The 12,830-nt window shown below is 40.6% G+C and overlaps 1 protein-coding gene across 5 annotated transcripts in view; it reads right to left on the bottom strand.

The window, feature by feature from the left end:
• The window catches only part of Csnk1g1 (casein kinase 1 gamma 1), a 116,496-nt gene that overhangs the window by 37,061 nt on the left and 66,605 nt on the right, over positions 1 to 12,830 (bottom strand). For all 5 annotated transcript variants that reach the window (XM_051156662.1, XM_051156663.1, XM_051156664.1 and 2 more), the window contains 2 exons: positions 5,874 to 6,025; positions 2,909 to 3,143 (listed from right to left, as the gene is read on the bottom strand). In XM_051156662.1, coding sequence (XP_051012619.1) covers positions 2,909 to 3,143; positions 5,874 to 6,025 — 387 coding nt within the window. The remainder of the gene's footprint in view (positions 1 to 2,908; positions 3,144 to 5,873; positions 6,026 to 12,830) is intronic.

Here is a 12,830-nt window from a genome sequence, read left to right as displayed (position 1 = left end):
GTTTCTCTGTGTAGCTCTGTGCGTACATCTGTAGACCAGACTGGCCTTGAACTCACAGAGACCTGCCTGCTTCTGCCTCCTGAGCCCTGGTATTAAAGGCATACAGCCACCACCTCCCTTGGCATGTTTACCAAGTTTTCAAAAAGATGTGTTTATTTATTATTTATACAGTGCTCTGCCCACATGTATGCTGCAGGCCAGAAGAGGGCACTAGATCTCATTATAGGTGGTTGTGAGCCACTATGTGGTTGCTGCGATTTCAACTCAGGACCTTTGGAAGAGCACGAAGTGCTCTTAACCTCTGGGCCATCTCTCCAAGCCCCCATGTTTAGCAATTTCAATTCATCACAAAAACTAAGACTTTCGTTTCAAGTCAGCAGAGAACAATGTATCATTTCTTGGTTAATATCCCATAACCACCTTAAAAATTCAAGTACACACACACACACACACACACACACACACACACACACACAGTTGAATAAACATGAAAGATTTTTAACAACAACAACAAAAAAGAACAGTATTCTATAGGGTAGATGAAATATTTCAACTTAAAAGCTTTTATTCTAGCTGGACACACATCTGGGAGGCAGAGGCAGGTGGATCTCTATGAGTTTGAGGCCAGCCTTGTCTACCTACATAGTGAGTACAGGTCAGCCAAGGCTACATAGAGAAACCCTGTCTCGAAAAAACAAAACAAAACACTTTGATTCTACCACTCTCCCACCCACATATCACTGTACTGCTACTTCTTCATATCCAACATTCCAAATACCCTTTTTGCCCTCCCCCCCCTTCCAGGTCATGCTCTTCATCTCAGGGCACACCCTTCTGAAAAGGCAACTTTTAAAATAGCACTATAAGCCGGGCATGGTGGCGCAGGCCTTTAATCCCAGCACACGGGAGGCAGAGGCAGGCGGATCGCTGTGAGTTCGAGGCCAGCCTGGTCTACAAAGTGAGTCCAGGATGGCCAAGGCTACACAGAGAAACCTTGTCTCAAAAAACCAAAAAAAAAAAAAAAAAAAAAAACCAAACAAAATAAAATAGCACTATAATGGAAGGTAATTTTCCTTGTGTTTTGTTTTGTTTCGTTTTGTGGAAGATGTCTTACTTGATAGCCCAGGCTGGCCTGGAACTCACTATGAAGCCCAGGCAAGCCTTGAACTTTTAGTGATCCTTCTGGCTCCTGTTTATAAAATATTGAGACTATTATAGGAATAGGCCACTACACCTGCCAAGAAAGGTTTTGAAAGGGTAGTTTCTAATAGAAAAAGGAGACACTCATGACTGGAGGATAATTCTGTGGTGAAGGGTCTGCAATGAATGAATAGATCATGGATTGAAAATCCCTAGGATTAAAAGGAAAAAAAAAGTCTTTAAAAGAATGAAACAAAAGAGCAAGTTCTCCAGACACTTTGGTCTACATGAGCTGTCTGAAATTTGCAATAAAATATTACACATGATTGAGAACAATTAGACAGTTTGTTAATAGAACATAAGAAACAAGGACAAAAACGGAGTATGTGAGGTGAGCAAAGCAGAAAGAAAAAAAAAGCAGCAGGAGACTTTCTCACACATTTCACACCCCTCCATCTTTATATCTGCTTACTGTATGTAAAAGGAAGCCTCTATATATAATAAAGTATATTCCCTAGGCAAATGCTTGACGTGTAGCTCAGTGAGCACTAGAGGGCGAGCTCTCCATAGATTTAAGAATTTTCAAACACTTAAAAAAAAAAAAAAAAAAAAAAAAAAAAGTAGCTTTTTAAGTCCTGAGAAGGATAAAAACATAGCTGTGGAACACAGAACAGAAAAAACATGGTACCTAAGTCAGGTGGGAGACCAAGGTCTGGGCTCACCATTTCTATTATTTCAGTTCAGTGAATATGAAAATAAAGTAGTCATTTTAGATCATTTGAAAAATCATTTTTGAGCTCTAAAATTTAAAAATAATCAATGTTATCAATGTCTTAAATGTGTTTATTTGAGGCAGGGTTTTCTCTTCATGGCCCAGGCTGCTCTGGAATTCACTCTGTAGATCACGTTGGCCTCAAGACTCAAACTCAAACTGAGTGCTGGAATTTTGGAGGCAGAGGCAGGCAGATCTCTAAGATCAAGGCCAGCCTGGTCAGAGCTACATAGAGAAACCCTGTCTTGAAGAGACAGAGGGAGAGAAAGGGGGTAGGAGAGGAAGAAAGAGGGAGAAAGAAAAAAAAAAGGAAGGAAGCAAGGAAATAATTTTTTACAGCTGGGCATGGTGGCACACACCTGTAATCTCAGCACTCAAGAAGGCAGAGGCAGGCGTATCTCTGTGAGTTCTGGAAGGGTAGCCAGTGAGTGCTCTTAACTGCTGAGCCATCTCTCAACCTCTTCACTAACACAGGCACTAGCCTAATGCTCTCCTTTTGTCTGCTCATAATTAGCATCACACACATGTAAATACAAGTCTCATTACTAAACTCACCCAGATACTACTATCACGTTGCAATAATTCAAGTTCTTTTGTTTTTTTTTAAAGATTTATTTATTTGTTTTATGTATATGAATGTTTTGTGGTCATGTACACCTGCAGGCCAGAAGAGGGCATCAGATCACATTATAGATGGCTGTGAGCCACCATGTGGTTGCTGGGAATTGAACTCAGGACCTCTGGAAGAGCAGACAGAGCTCTTAACTACTGAGCCATCTCTCTAGTCCCTAACTCAAGTTCTTAAACTGCTGAAGAATAAAGCGTCAGAAAACACAGTATTAAGGTATTTTGGAATATCACTAACTTACCATTTCAATCTCTCAAGTACAAAAAAATCACTTACCTTATGATGTAACAAATGGCACACGTTTGTAATGCAAATAAAGTGTTATTGGAAAAGAAAGCTGTTCACATATAACCTGCCCCATCACACACCTTTGCCCAGATGTGTGCTGATAGACATGTATCGCGCAGTTCCAGTTAAGCTTTTGTGCTCTCTGTAAGGTATGTGTTTTTTGGTTTCAGGATCAATGTATTCCTTGGCCAGACCAAAATCTATAATGTGTATTACATGCTCTTTCTTGTTGCCTTGTCGGCCAATCAAGAAGTTCTCTGGTTTGACATCTCGGTAAATGAGATTCTTTGAATGTACATACTCCATTCGAGAAAGCTAAAAGAAAGAAAGAAAGAAAGAAAATAACGGAAATACTTTGAAAATAAGCATGTTGGGGGGGGGGGGAATCCAAAATACTTCTCTCTCTCTTTTTTTTTTTTGGTTTGTTTTTCAAGACAGGGTTTCTCTGTGTAGCCTTGGCCATCCTGGACTCACTTTGTAGACCAGGCTGGCCTCGAACTCACAGCGATCCGCCTGCCTCTGCCTCCCGAGTGCTGGGATTAAAGGTGTGCGCCACCATGCCCGGCTACTTCTCTTTTATTGAGACAGGTTTTCACTATGTAGCTTGACTCTCCTAGAACTCACAGAGATCTGCCTGCCTCTCTCTCCTAAGTGCTAGGATCAAAGACATGGGCCATTATGCCTGGCCTACAATATTTCTTATTAAAACTGCTTGCTTATTTATTTGTGCGGGTGTATGCAAGTACATTTACTGACATGTGCATGGTAGTCAGAAGATAATCTGTAGGAGTCAGTTCTTTCTACCATGTGGACCTTAGGGCTAAACTTAGGTTGTCAGACTTGGTGACAAGCATCTTTACCTGCTGAGTCATCTCACTGCCACCCACCCCCTTCCAATTTCCCCTTCCCATTGTTCTGTATTACACTTCTGTTTAGGCTAAGCCTTGAGCTCTTGAACTCAAACAATCTTCTTATTTGGATCTCCTAAGTAGCTGCCACTATAGATATGCTGCTGTTCCTGGCTCAGCATAAGGCTTCAGAAACTAAGATTAAAACTCATCTCTTAGTTGGTTTGCACCCTGGGTGTGGTGGTGCAGGCCTTTAATCCCAGATGGTTCAATGGCACCCAGTTCTATATGAGAAAGCTCCAGGCTAGTCAGGGGTACAGAGTAAGACCTTGTCTCAAAAAAATAAAGTAACAACAAAAAAACTTACTGACTTATAAGCTAAAACTACATTTTAAGGTTTGCTTTATAATTTTATTTATGCATATATACGTGTACCAATGTGTACACGTGCCCACAAGGCCAGAGGCTGTCAGAGTCCCTGGAACTGGAGTTATAGGCACTGTTAGCTGTTTGATATAGGTGCTAGGAACCAAATTCCGGTTTTGCAAGAGCAGTAACTGCTCTTAACTGCTGAGTCTATCTTCAGCACTTCCCTGCCCCCAAATACTTTTGTTATAAATATATAAAAACTGTTAAAATTAGGAGAAAAAAATGAGACAGTCCAGTCTGGCAAAGATGGTAATATTTTTACCTTATATATTGTAACTTGCAAACATGCCGCTGAGACAGACACCACTACCACCACCTCACCTCCTGCCCACACTTTATGTCAGTTGCTCAGGACTCTCAAACCCCAATCTTGGCATGTAGAAATGTGAAATTACTGCCAGCCTGATATCAGACAGCGAGCTAGCAGCAGAACAAGGGTGCAGTCTAGTGACTGCAGCTTAAAATAAGTAATTGTAACATTGTGTCAAATTTAATTAAATAATTCTATCTATAAGGCATTTCTACTTAGCATAGAAAGGAAGGCTTAAACACTTGGAGTGTTCCCTAATTGTTATGGAATGATGGTGAGCCATCACTACTTCAAATGCATTAAGATGTACCTGAAGGCTGTGCTGGGGTGGTGGTACACAACCCTCCTAGCTGGTGAGATAATACCTCAAAACAAACTCCCCGATATTTGAATACTTTGCTCGAGGGTCGAAAATACTTCTCAAAGAGACTGTTCTAACTGCTTAAGCTGGAGCTAGTATGTAATTTGGCTGCAAAGCTTTTTGGCCATCCCAAAAGTATATAATCTGCCAGAGAATTACACATCTCAGTCACATGAGTTTGAATAAAAGGACAGTGGATAGCACCTCTAATTTTTTTTTCTAGTTTTCAACAGTGAGAGAAGGAGGGCTTGATAAAAGCATATAGCTATGACCAAGACGAGACTTGATAGCCTATGACCATATTGTGGGGGAGGAGGTCCCCCTCGGTCTTAGTCCTAGGGGAGGGGAATAGGGTGAAAGCGGGAGGGAGGGAGGATACAAGTGATGGGATAACAACTGAGTTGTAATCCGAATAAATTAATAATAATAAAAAAAGCTTATAGCTATGTGCCTAAGACCTATAAATAAAATGTTGAAGCAATTTCTTGAATTTGCACAACTCCACCTATTCGTCCTCTTTTTCCTTAATGTAAATTATCTTCTTCCACTTCAGTTACAGGAATTCAAGGTGCAAATACTTAAAATAGAGCAAATGCAGATACATTGGCTTCTCTCAGTTAACTCTTTTGTAACCCTCTATGCTGTGTGACTAAGAACTTACCTTAATTGTCTGGTTCATTATTTTTTTTTTCTTTATTATTATGTATCAGTGTTCTGCTTGCATGTACCCCTGCAGGTCAAAGGAGGGCATCAGATCACATTATAGATGGTGGTGAGCCACCATGTGGTTGCTGGGAATTGAACTCAGGACCCCTGGAAGAGCAGGTGGCGCTCTTAAGCACTGAGCCGTCTCTCCTGCCCTGTCTGGTTTATTATTATATACTGGTGAAGATGCTTTGTGGCCAAATTATCCATAGGAATGAGCTAAAGCAGAGTTCTACCAGTCCCTTTAAGACGTCTGCTAGCTCCTTCTAGAATATCATTCAGCCAATAAAGACTAACTCACCAGAAGTCACTATAGCTAATAGATCACCAAAAGGCCGGCAAGGAGGTGGGCAAGGGATCTGTTAGTACTCTGGGACAGCACACCAACTCACCAACTGGATGGCTATCATTAACACCGTCTTCAAAGTAAATGTTCGGTCACAGAGGTCAAACAAGTCCTCCAAGCTAGGGCCAAGGAGCTCCAGCACCATAGCATTGTACTTGCCACATGGTCCAAAGTAATACACCTGTGGGAGGCCTTCACCTGAAAGCAGAGGGGGAAATGGGGTACAAAGTGGAAGACATAAAAGCCAAAACATAAGACAACTGCACTAACAATGAATGTAATATAAAGTGTAATCTTTTCAATTTCCTTTCACAGTCCCTCCTGGAAAAGTCAAACTGAGTATAATAGCTTCAATGGGCACCATTATGATGGAAAAGGCTAAGTCATTGCACAGTATGTTCAAATAAGCAGTTATTTAATACTGGAGTGCCAAAGGCATTTCCACCACTACATAAAAGAAAATGGCCCCTGATCCATTATTGGTTCAGAGTGTAAACTATTCTTCCCAAAGGACACCCGAAAGTGCAGTATCATAAAAGGCTCAAAGGAAGCCTCACTGAGCTCAAACCCAGGCTAACAAACCTTGTGACATTAGCTGGTTTCATTAGCATTCCCAGGGCTTACTGCTACAGCCAAAAGCAGTTGCTTGCAACTGCTGCCCCCTGGAGAATTCAGATTAAAGAGGCTAGGTCAAAGAAGTGCAGTCTGGCCCTAGGCCAGCACAACTGGCTTTCTTTTTGTACAGAATCTCTGTAGGGCTTTATTTATTTATTTTTTTCCAGCTAGGAGTCAGTAGACACTTAGCATTTGGTTGCTGTTAGGTAATTATGAAAGAAAAGGGGGAAACTAAAATCTCAGAAGTGCAGTTTTCCCAAATTTGAAATTCATACATATGTGAAACTAAAAAGTTGGGTTTTCTCACCTAAATAGCTACTTGTGAATTAATTCCTCTTTACAGTGAATCGTAAAAACAAGATATTCAGTAAATGCTTATAAAATGATACCATGAGAGCAGTAGGTACTTAGAAAGCTGTGAAACATTTTAAAAAATGATCTCACCTTATCTGCAGCAACCTTTCCACCTCACACACGTGGATATCAGTCTACAGTCACACACGTGGATATCAGCCTACAGTCACGCATCCTGCCGATTACTACTGCCTCTTCTACCAAGTGTAAGAAAATGCAATTTTATCCATCTATTTATTTATTTAGGTTTTTGTGAGAAAGGGTTTATCTGTGTTGCTCTGGCTATCCTGGAAATCATTCTGAAGACTAGGCTGTCCTCGAGTCTAGCCTCCCTCTGCCTCTTGGGTGCTGGAACTACAGGCGTGTGCCACAATGCCTGGCATCCATCTTTTTTTTTTTTTTCTTTTAATTATTATTTTGGGAGCCGGGCATGGTGGCACACGTCTTTAATCCCAGCACTTGAGGCAGAGGCAGGCGGATTGCTGTGAGTTCGAGGCCAGCCTGGTCTACAAAGCGAGTCTAGGAGAGCCAAGGCTACACAGACAAACCCAGTCTCAAAAAACAAAGCAAAACAAACAAAGAATTATTTTGGGGGCTGGAGAGATGGCTCAGCTGTTAAAGACTATGCTCAGAACCAAAAAATAAAATATTTTTATTCATATGTAGGTGTGTATGTGCCATACGTGCAGCCTATGGAAGCTAGAAGAGGACACAGATCCTTTGGAGCTGCAGTAACAGGTGGTTATGAGATTGGGGTGCTGGGAACTGAACTCTGGTCCTGTGGAAAAGCAGGAGCTGTCTGGTTTGTTCAGCCACTTCGTTTCTAATGCACATGGATGAAACACAGGCAGAAGCAATGCACATCAAGCCATCCTGTTCCCCAGGGAAGGCCTTACATATATGGAGTCATGTGATTCACCTCCACGAAGGACATATGCTTAGCTATTTCATGTACTGCATCAATCGACCTTGCTCCTTTTAGACCCTAAACAAGTTGAATGTTTCAATTATGTTCATGGTTGGTCTGTATCATCTAATAAAGTACTAGGCTCTTGATTCTGGAGTTAATTTTTATTCTGTCTCCAAACAGAAACAGGATTTACACTGAATTGTCTCCCTGCCCCTGTTGTTCCAAAGTCATTTTTCAGTTAATTTTAAACATACAAAATGTAACAATTGTTTTATTCAACACAGAACATTCTATCCAAGAGGTTAATTGCTTTTATCTTTCAAATACATGATAGAGTGTAGGGTATTTTAAACTTATGCTCAATTTAATATTTTTAAATGTCTCTAAAATTTTATTTTCCTAACATCAGTATTATATTCCTCAAAGCTAGTCACAGTAGGGTCTATTAGTTGTCTGGCCAACACTCACTGTTTCTTTCTCCCTATTTGCTAAATGATGTTTTTGATGTGTATGCGTATGTGTGCAGTGCAGATGTGTGTATCCGTGCATGTACCTTTGTGTGCAGGCCAGAGTCAATCTCAGGTGTTGCTCCTGTTTTTAACTTCCCAGCCAGCACTGAGATTACAAGCGTGCCCCACTGTGCCTGGTTTTCATGAGTACTGGGTGGAGTGTTGAACTTCTGGTCTTAATTCACCAACTGAGCTATCTCTCCAGTCCCTAGAACTCCTGACCATTGCAAAAAGCAACCCACAGTTACAACTGATTATAGGAATGGTCAATGAGACGGAAGCAGAAGTGGTTTGGGTGGGGTGGTTCAGAGAGTTGACTCCAGTGGAAGGCACTCCTTACTGTGCTCCAGAAGCCAACGAGGACACTGCGCACTTGAGGGCAGAATGTGCCAACAGGAAGAAACGCAGCAGCCAAAGGAACACGGTGTCTGAGGTCTGTGGAGTATCACACCGAAGCTGGACTTTCCATCCTTCTAACACCTTTTTTTTTTAAAGTGCTGAGGGCTGACCCTTAGGTAAGTGGTCTATCACTAAACGACATCTCTAGATGTACAGCTACACGCTTTATTTAAAAAAAAAAAAAAAAAAAAAGGAGCTCACCATACTTAATAAATATATTGTTCCTTTACCTGGCTGAAGTCCAGGTGTAGGTGCACTATCCTCTTTTTTAACACAGGCTCCAAATCAGGTCTACTTAGCTAAAAATAAGAGTAATAAACTGAGCATGCATACCTTTAATCCCAGCACTTGGGGAGGCAAAGGCAGGCAGATCTCTGTGAGTTCAAGGCCAGCCTGGTCTACAAAGTGACAAAGTGAGCCCAGGACAGCCAAGGTTACACAGAGAAACCAAAACATAATAAGTTGTTTTCTTTTTTCTTTTTCTTTTTTTCAAGATTTATTTATTATATGTACAATACCCTGCCTGCATTATACCTGCAGGCCAGAAGAAAGCATCAGAACACATTACAGATAGTTGTGAGCTACCATGTGGTTGCTGGGAATTGAACTCAGGACCTCTGGAAGAGCAGTCAGTGCTCTTAACCACTGAGCCACCTCTCCAGGCCATGTTGCTTGTTTTCAAACAACTTTTAACATGAAATGTAGGCATTTCCTTGCCACACAAGTTTTCTTTCTTTCTTTGTTTGTTTCTTTCTTTTTTATTTCAGGATTAAGCTTTATTTAGACTCCTATACATGTGTTCAAAGGTAAATAGAAAATAACAACATAAAATTGTTTTATGTTTACAAGCTGTAGTTTAGAGCAGGTAACTCCAAAGACAGACAAAGATTAACTCCAATATACAATCCCTTCAGCTTCTCAGAGACCTGCTGAATATGGCATTAAATATATTTAAGCTTATTATGAGAGACAGAGACTCCCAACCACTATCAGGAACTGCCCAGGGTCTCCGAGAAGATTTGTGAATAATAACAGATGACTTCAACCTTGGACTGTGGCACTCTAACCACTGGGCGAGATCGCCCGCGATGCTCTGCCCACTGCTAAGGCCAAGCCTCAACTATGGACAAACTAGACGGTCTGAGAGTCATTATCTTATGCTGCTGAAAATAAAGTGAGGTCAGTCTCTCCCATGTTCTCCTTCCACAGAAAAAGCCTCTCCTCTTCTGTGCCTGACGGCCAGATGGTCTCCTTCCTGTTGCCACCAAAATCACAGGAGCCTGGACCAACTGTCAATGTAGAGGACTATGGACTGACTAGTCATCCTTGTCAGTTTTACTGATACATAGATTCATTTAGATTAAGTTGTATCCATCTCAGGCCTCTGATCACATTGACGGCTAGAGAACAGGCAATTGTAAGCTCCTTAGTCAGTTCATTAGGTAGTGAAAATTAACTGCTAGATCTCTTATCTTAAGGGCAAACAGGCCTGCCTTATTCAGAGGCCTCATGTTAAGGATAAGCAGGCCTCAGATGTAGCCCTGTACTGCTCCTTTAGCTAAAGCACAGTGACTGCTCCCAGCGCTCTCATCTGTGTCTTAAGGTAAATAGGGGGGAAAAGCCTAAAGATACAGAAGCTTAAGTTATGAGGACCTAAAAATGTATTTTTTGGTCGAAGAAGGTGATTTAAGCATACACAAAATAAATAAAAGATTCTTACGATTTCTTCCTGTTGCTATGCTACTCTGGTCTTAAGACTGTTCTGAGCTTTAATATTAATCAATGGAGCTCTGGTTTGTTAATCAAACTCTGGAAAAAAAGAAAAAACTATACTTTTATTTGGTTTGTCTTTTAAGCATACACTTGAAATAGTTTCTTTTCTCATTGTGTAAATTCACACAAGTTTTCATACTTACTAACAACACACAAAAACACTCTTGGGTAATGATTATAATTTATAATTATACCGTCAATAATAAACTCTGCCTAGGAAGTTCACAGAATGAGAAGTTCCTGTTTGCTGCATGGAAGACTTCAGAAGGCCTTGGTGAATTTGGGGCTGTTTGGGACCATCTCTAGACCACTGCGTAGTTTCATAGTATTTCTAGGAAAGTACTAGTTCCAAGATGGTGCACAAAGAGCTCAAGTCAAGAGTCTTGAGTGTTGTATTTGTATCTAGTATCTGTAAATTGGCTTTAAAAAAAAAAAAATCTTTGCAACACAAAAGTATATAAATTAGTTCCTCTTTAAATCTAAATTATGATTATAATTTCCTTCTAGCTATCTTCTAAATTCATCTTTGTAAAGCCCCTAAATTAATATGAATTAAACTTAGATTCCATGTGGAGCAACAATTAAAATGTAAGCTACTTAGGTCTGCTGCACTTTATATGCCAGGGCAGGTTGGTAGCCATGGGAGCACTGGGAGAAGAGGGAGCAGGGGCTGCAATCAGGATGTAAAGTGAATAAAAAAAAAAGTAAGCTACCAGTGGTATGCAATTAGAGTAATGTTCATCTGAAACATCCTTAAAACTCAATACAGGCTGGTCATGGCGGTGCATGCAGTTAATCCCAGCATTTGGAAGGCAGAGGCAGGTGGATCTCTGTAAATTCGAGGCCAGCCTGGTCTACAAAGTGAGTCCAGGACAGCCAAAGCTACACAGAGAAAATCGTCTCAAAAAACCAACCAACCAACCCCCCCCCAAAAAAAAACAAACCAAACCAACCAACCAACCAACCAACCAACCAAAAAACCCAACAACAACAAACTCAAAACGGAAACAGGTTTTGTATTAAAAATTCTAAGAGTGGAGGAGAAGCAAACAGTGCTTCTCTTTAAGTGCTGGGCAGCCCCAACTAGAAACTGCACCTGGATACAAGAAATATAAGGCATTGCTTTGTTTTATGACTAATACATTACCAGGACTCAGGAAACAAACAGGTTTCTCCACAGTTCTTGCAGATCAGAACAACTTTATTTGTCTACTCATGTGAGACTGAGTTTCACTATACAAAATTCAGATTGGCCTCAAACTTGCTACCTCCCTGCCTTAACCTCCTGACTGCGGGTACTGCAGGTGCATCGCCATGTCCATTTTGGACACAATACCTTTTAAAGGAAATAATTTTAGGGTTATTTTAAAGGCTTTCTAGGGATGAGAACAGCTTTCTTTCTTTCTTTCATCCTCCTCCTTCTTCTTCTTTTCTTTTGGTTTTTTCGAGACAGAGTTTCTCTGTGTAACCTTTGCTGTCCTACACTCGCTTTGTAGACCAGGCTGGCCTTGAACTCACAGTGATCTGCCTGGCTCTGCCTCCCATGTGGAATTCTTTAATAAACCCCGGGGTAACACAAGGTATATAAATTGTAAACAAGGCACTTCTTGGTAATAATTGTTAGAGAAACAGGATGGCAAAGCTGAGCAAAGTAAATGTGCACTGGATTCTTGGATTATGGTACATCAGAAACTAAGGTAGTTTCTAATCTCTCTCTGAGGGGTGTAGGGTTTCACTGACATCTAGGCTAAAGAAAACACTCTGGTTCAGGGCGACTGTGAACTTGAAATAATCCTATTTCTGTCTCTAGTACTGGGATGCCAGGCTTAAAACCATCACATCAGGCTAGCTTTATAATCTTTTATCTGCTCTGGAAATAATGCACTCAAAAGTGAGATCCCTCATTAAATCAGCCAAAGGAATACAACAGTTTAATCATAGGTTAAATCCTCAACAAACCCAAAGTGCAAGATTATATATCACATCACTCTGCGTATGCTTCCAGAAATAGCCTTTCTACTTAGCAATAGCACTTGCTTGTAAACCTTGTAAGCCATATGTCTCACACATATACCAAGTTGTATACCACAGGAAGTAAGGTTACAATACCACAGCTAATTATCATAAACTTAATTTGGGTGAAAACTACAGTACCAACATTCTTTATTTGTCATCCAAGCTGCTGCTACCTAAAAGACTCTGTAATGCACTATGAACAGTAACTACTCTAAGCTGAGATATTTTAAACGTACATCAGGCTGAGAACTGAAACAGAAGCACCTGAAACTTTTGGTAATTTGCTCATATCATTACCTAATATTTAGCCTCCAATTCTTAAAAATAAAGACAGAAACAAACAAAAGGACCCCAAAACTAAATTGCCTAACTGTGAAGCAAATTCTATCTACAATAATATAACAGTTGTGCTTATATTAAGACTTCA

This window comes from Acomys russatus, chromosome 14 (genome assembly GCF_903995435.1).
Source record: "Acomys russatus chromosome 14, mAcoRus1.1, whole genome shotgun sequence".
In the NCBI taxonomy this organism is placed as follows: Eukaryota; Metazoa; Chordata; class Mammalia; order Rodentia; family Muridae; genus Acomys; species Acomys russatus.
Note: the sequence above shows the minus strand (reverse complement) of the source record. Positions and strands in the feature narration are given on the sequence as shown.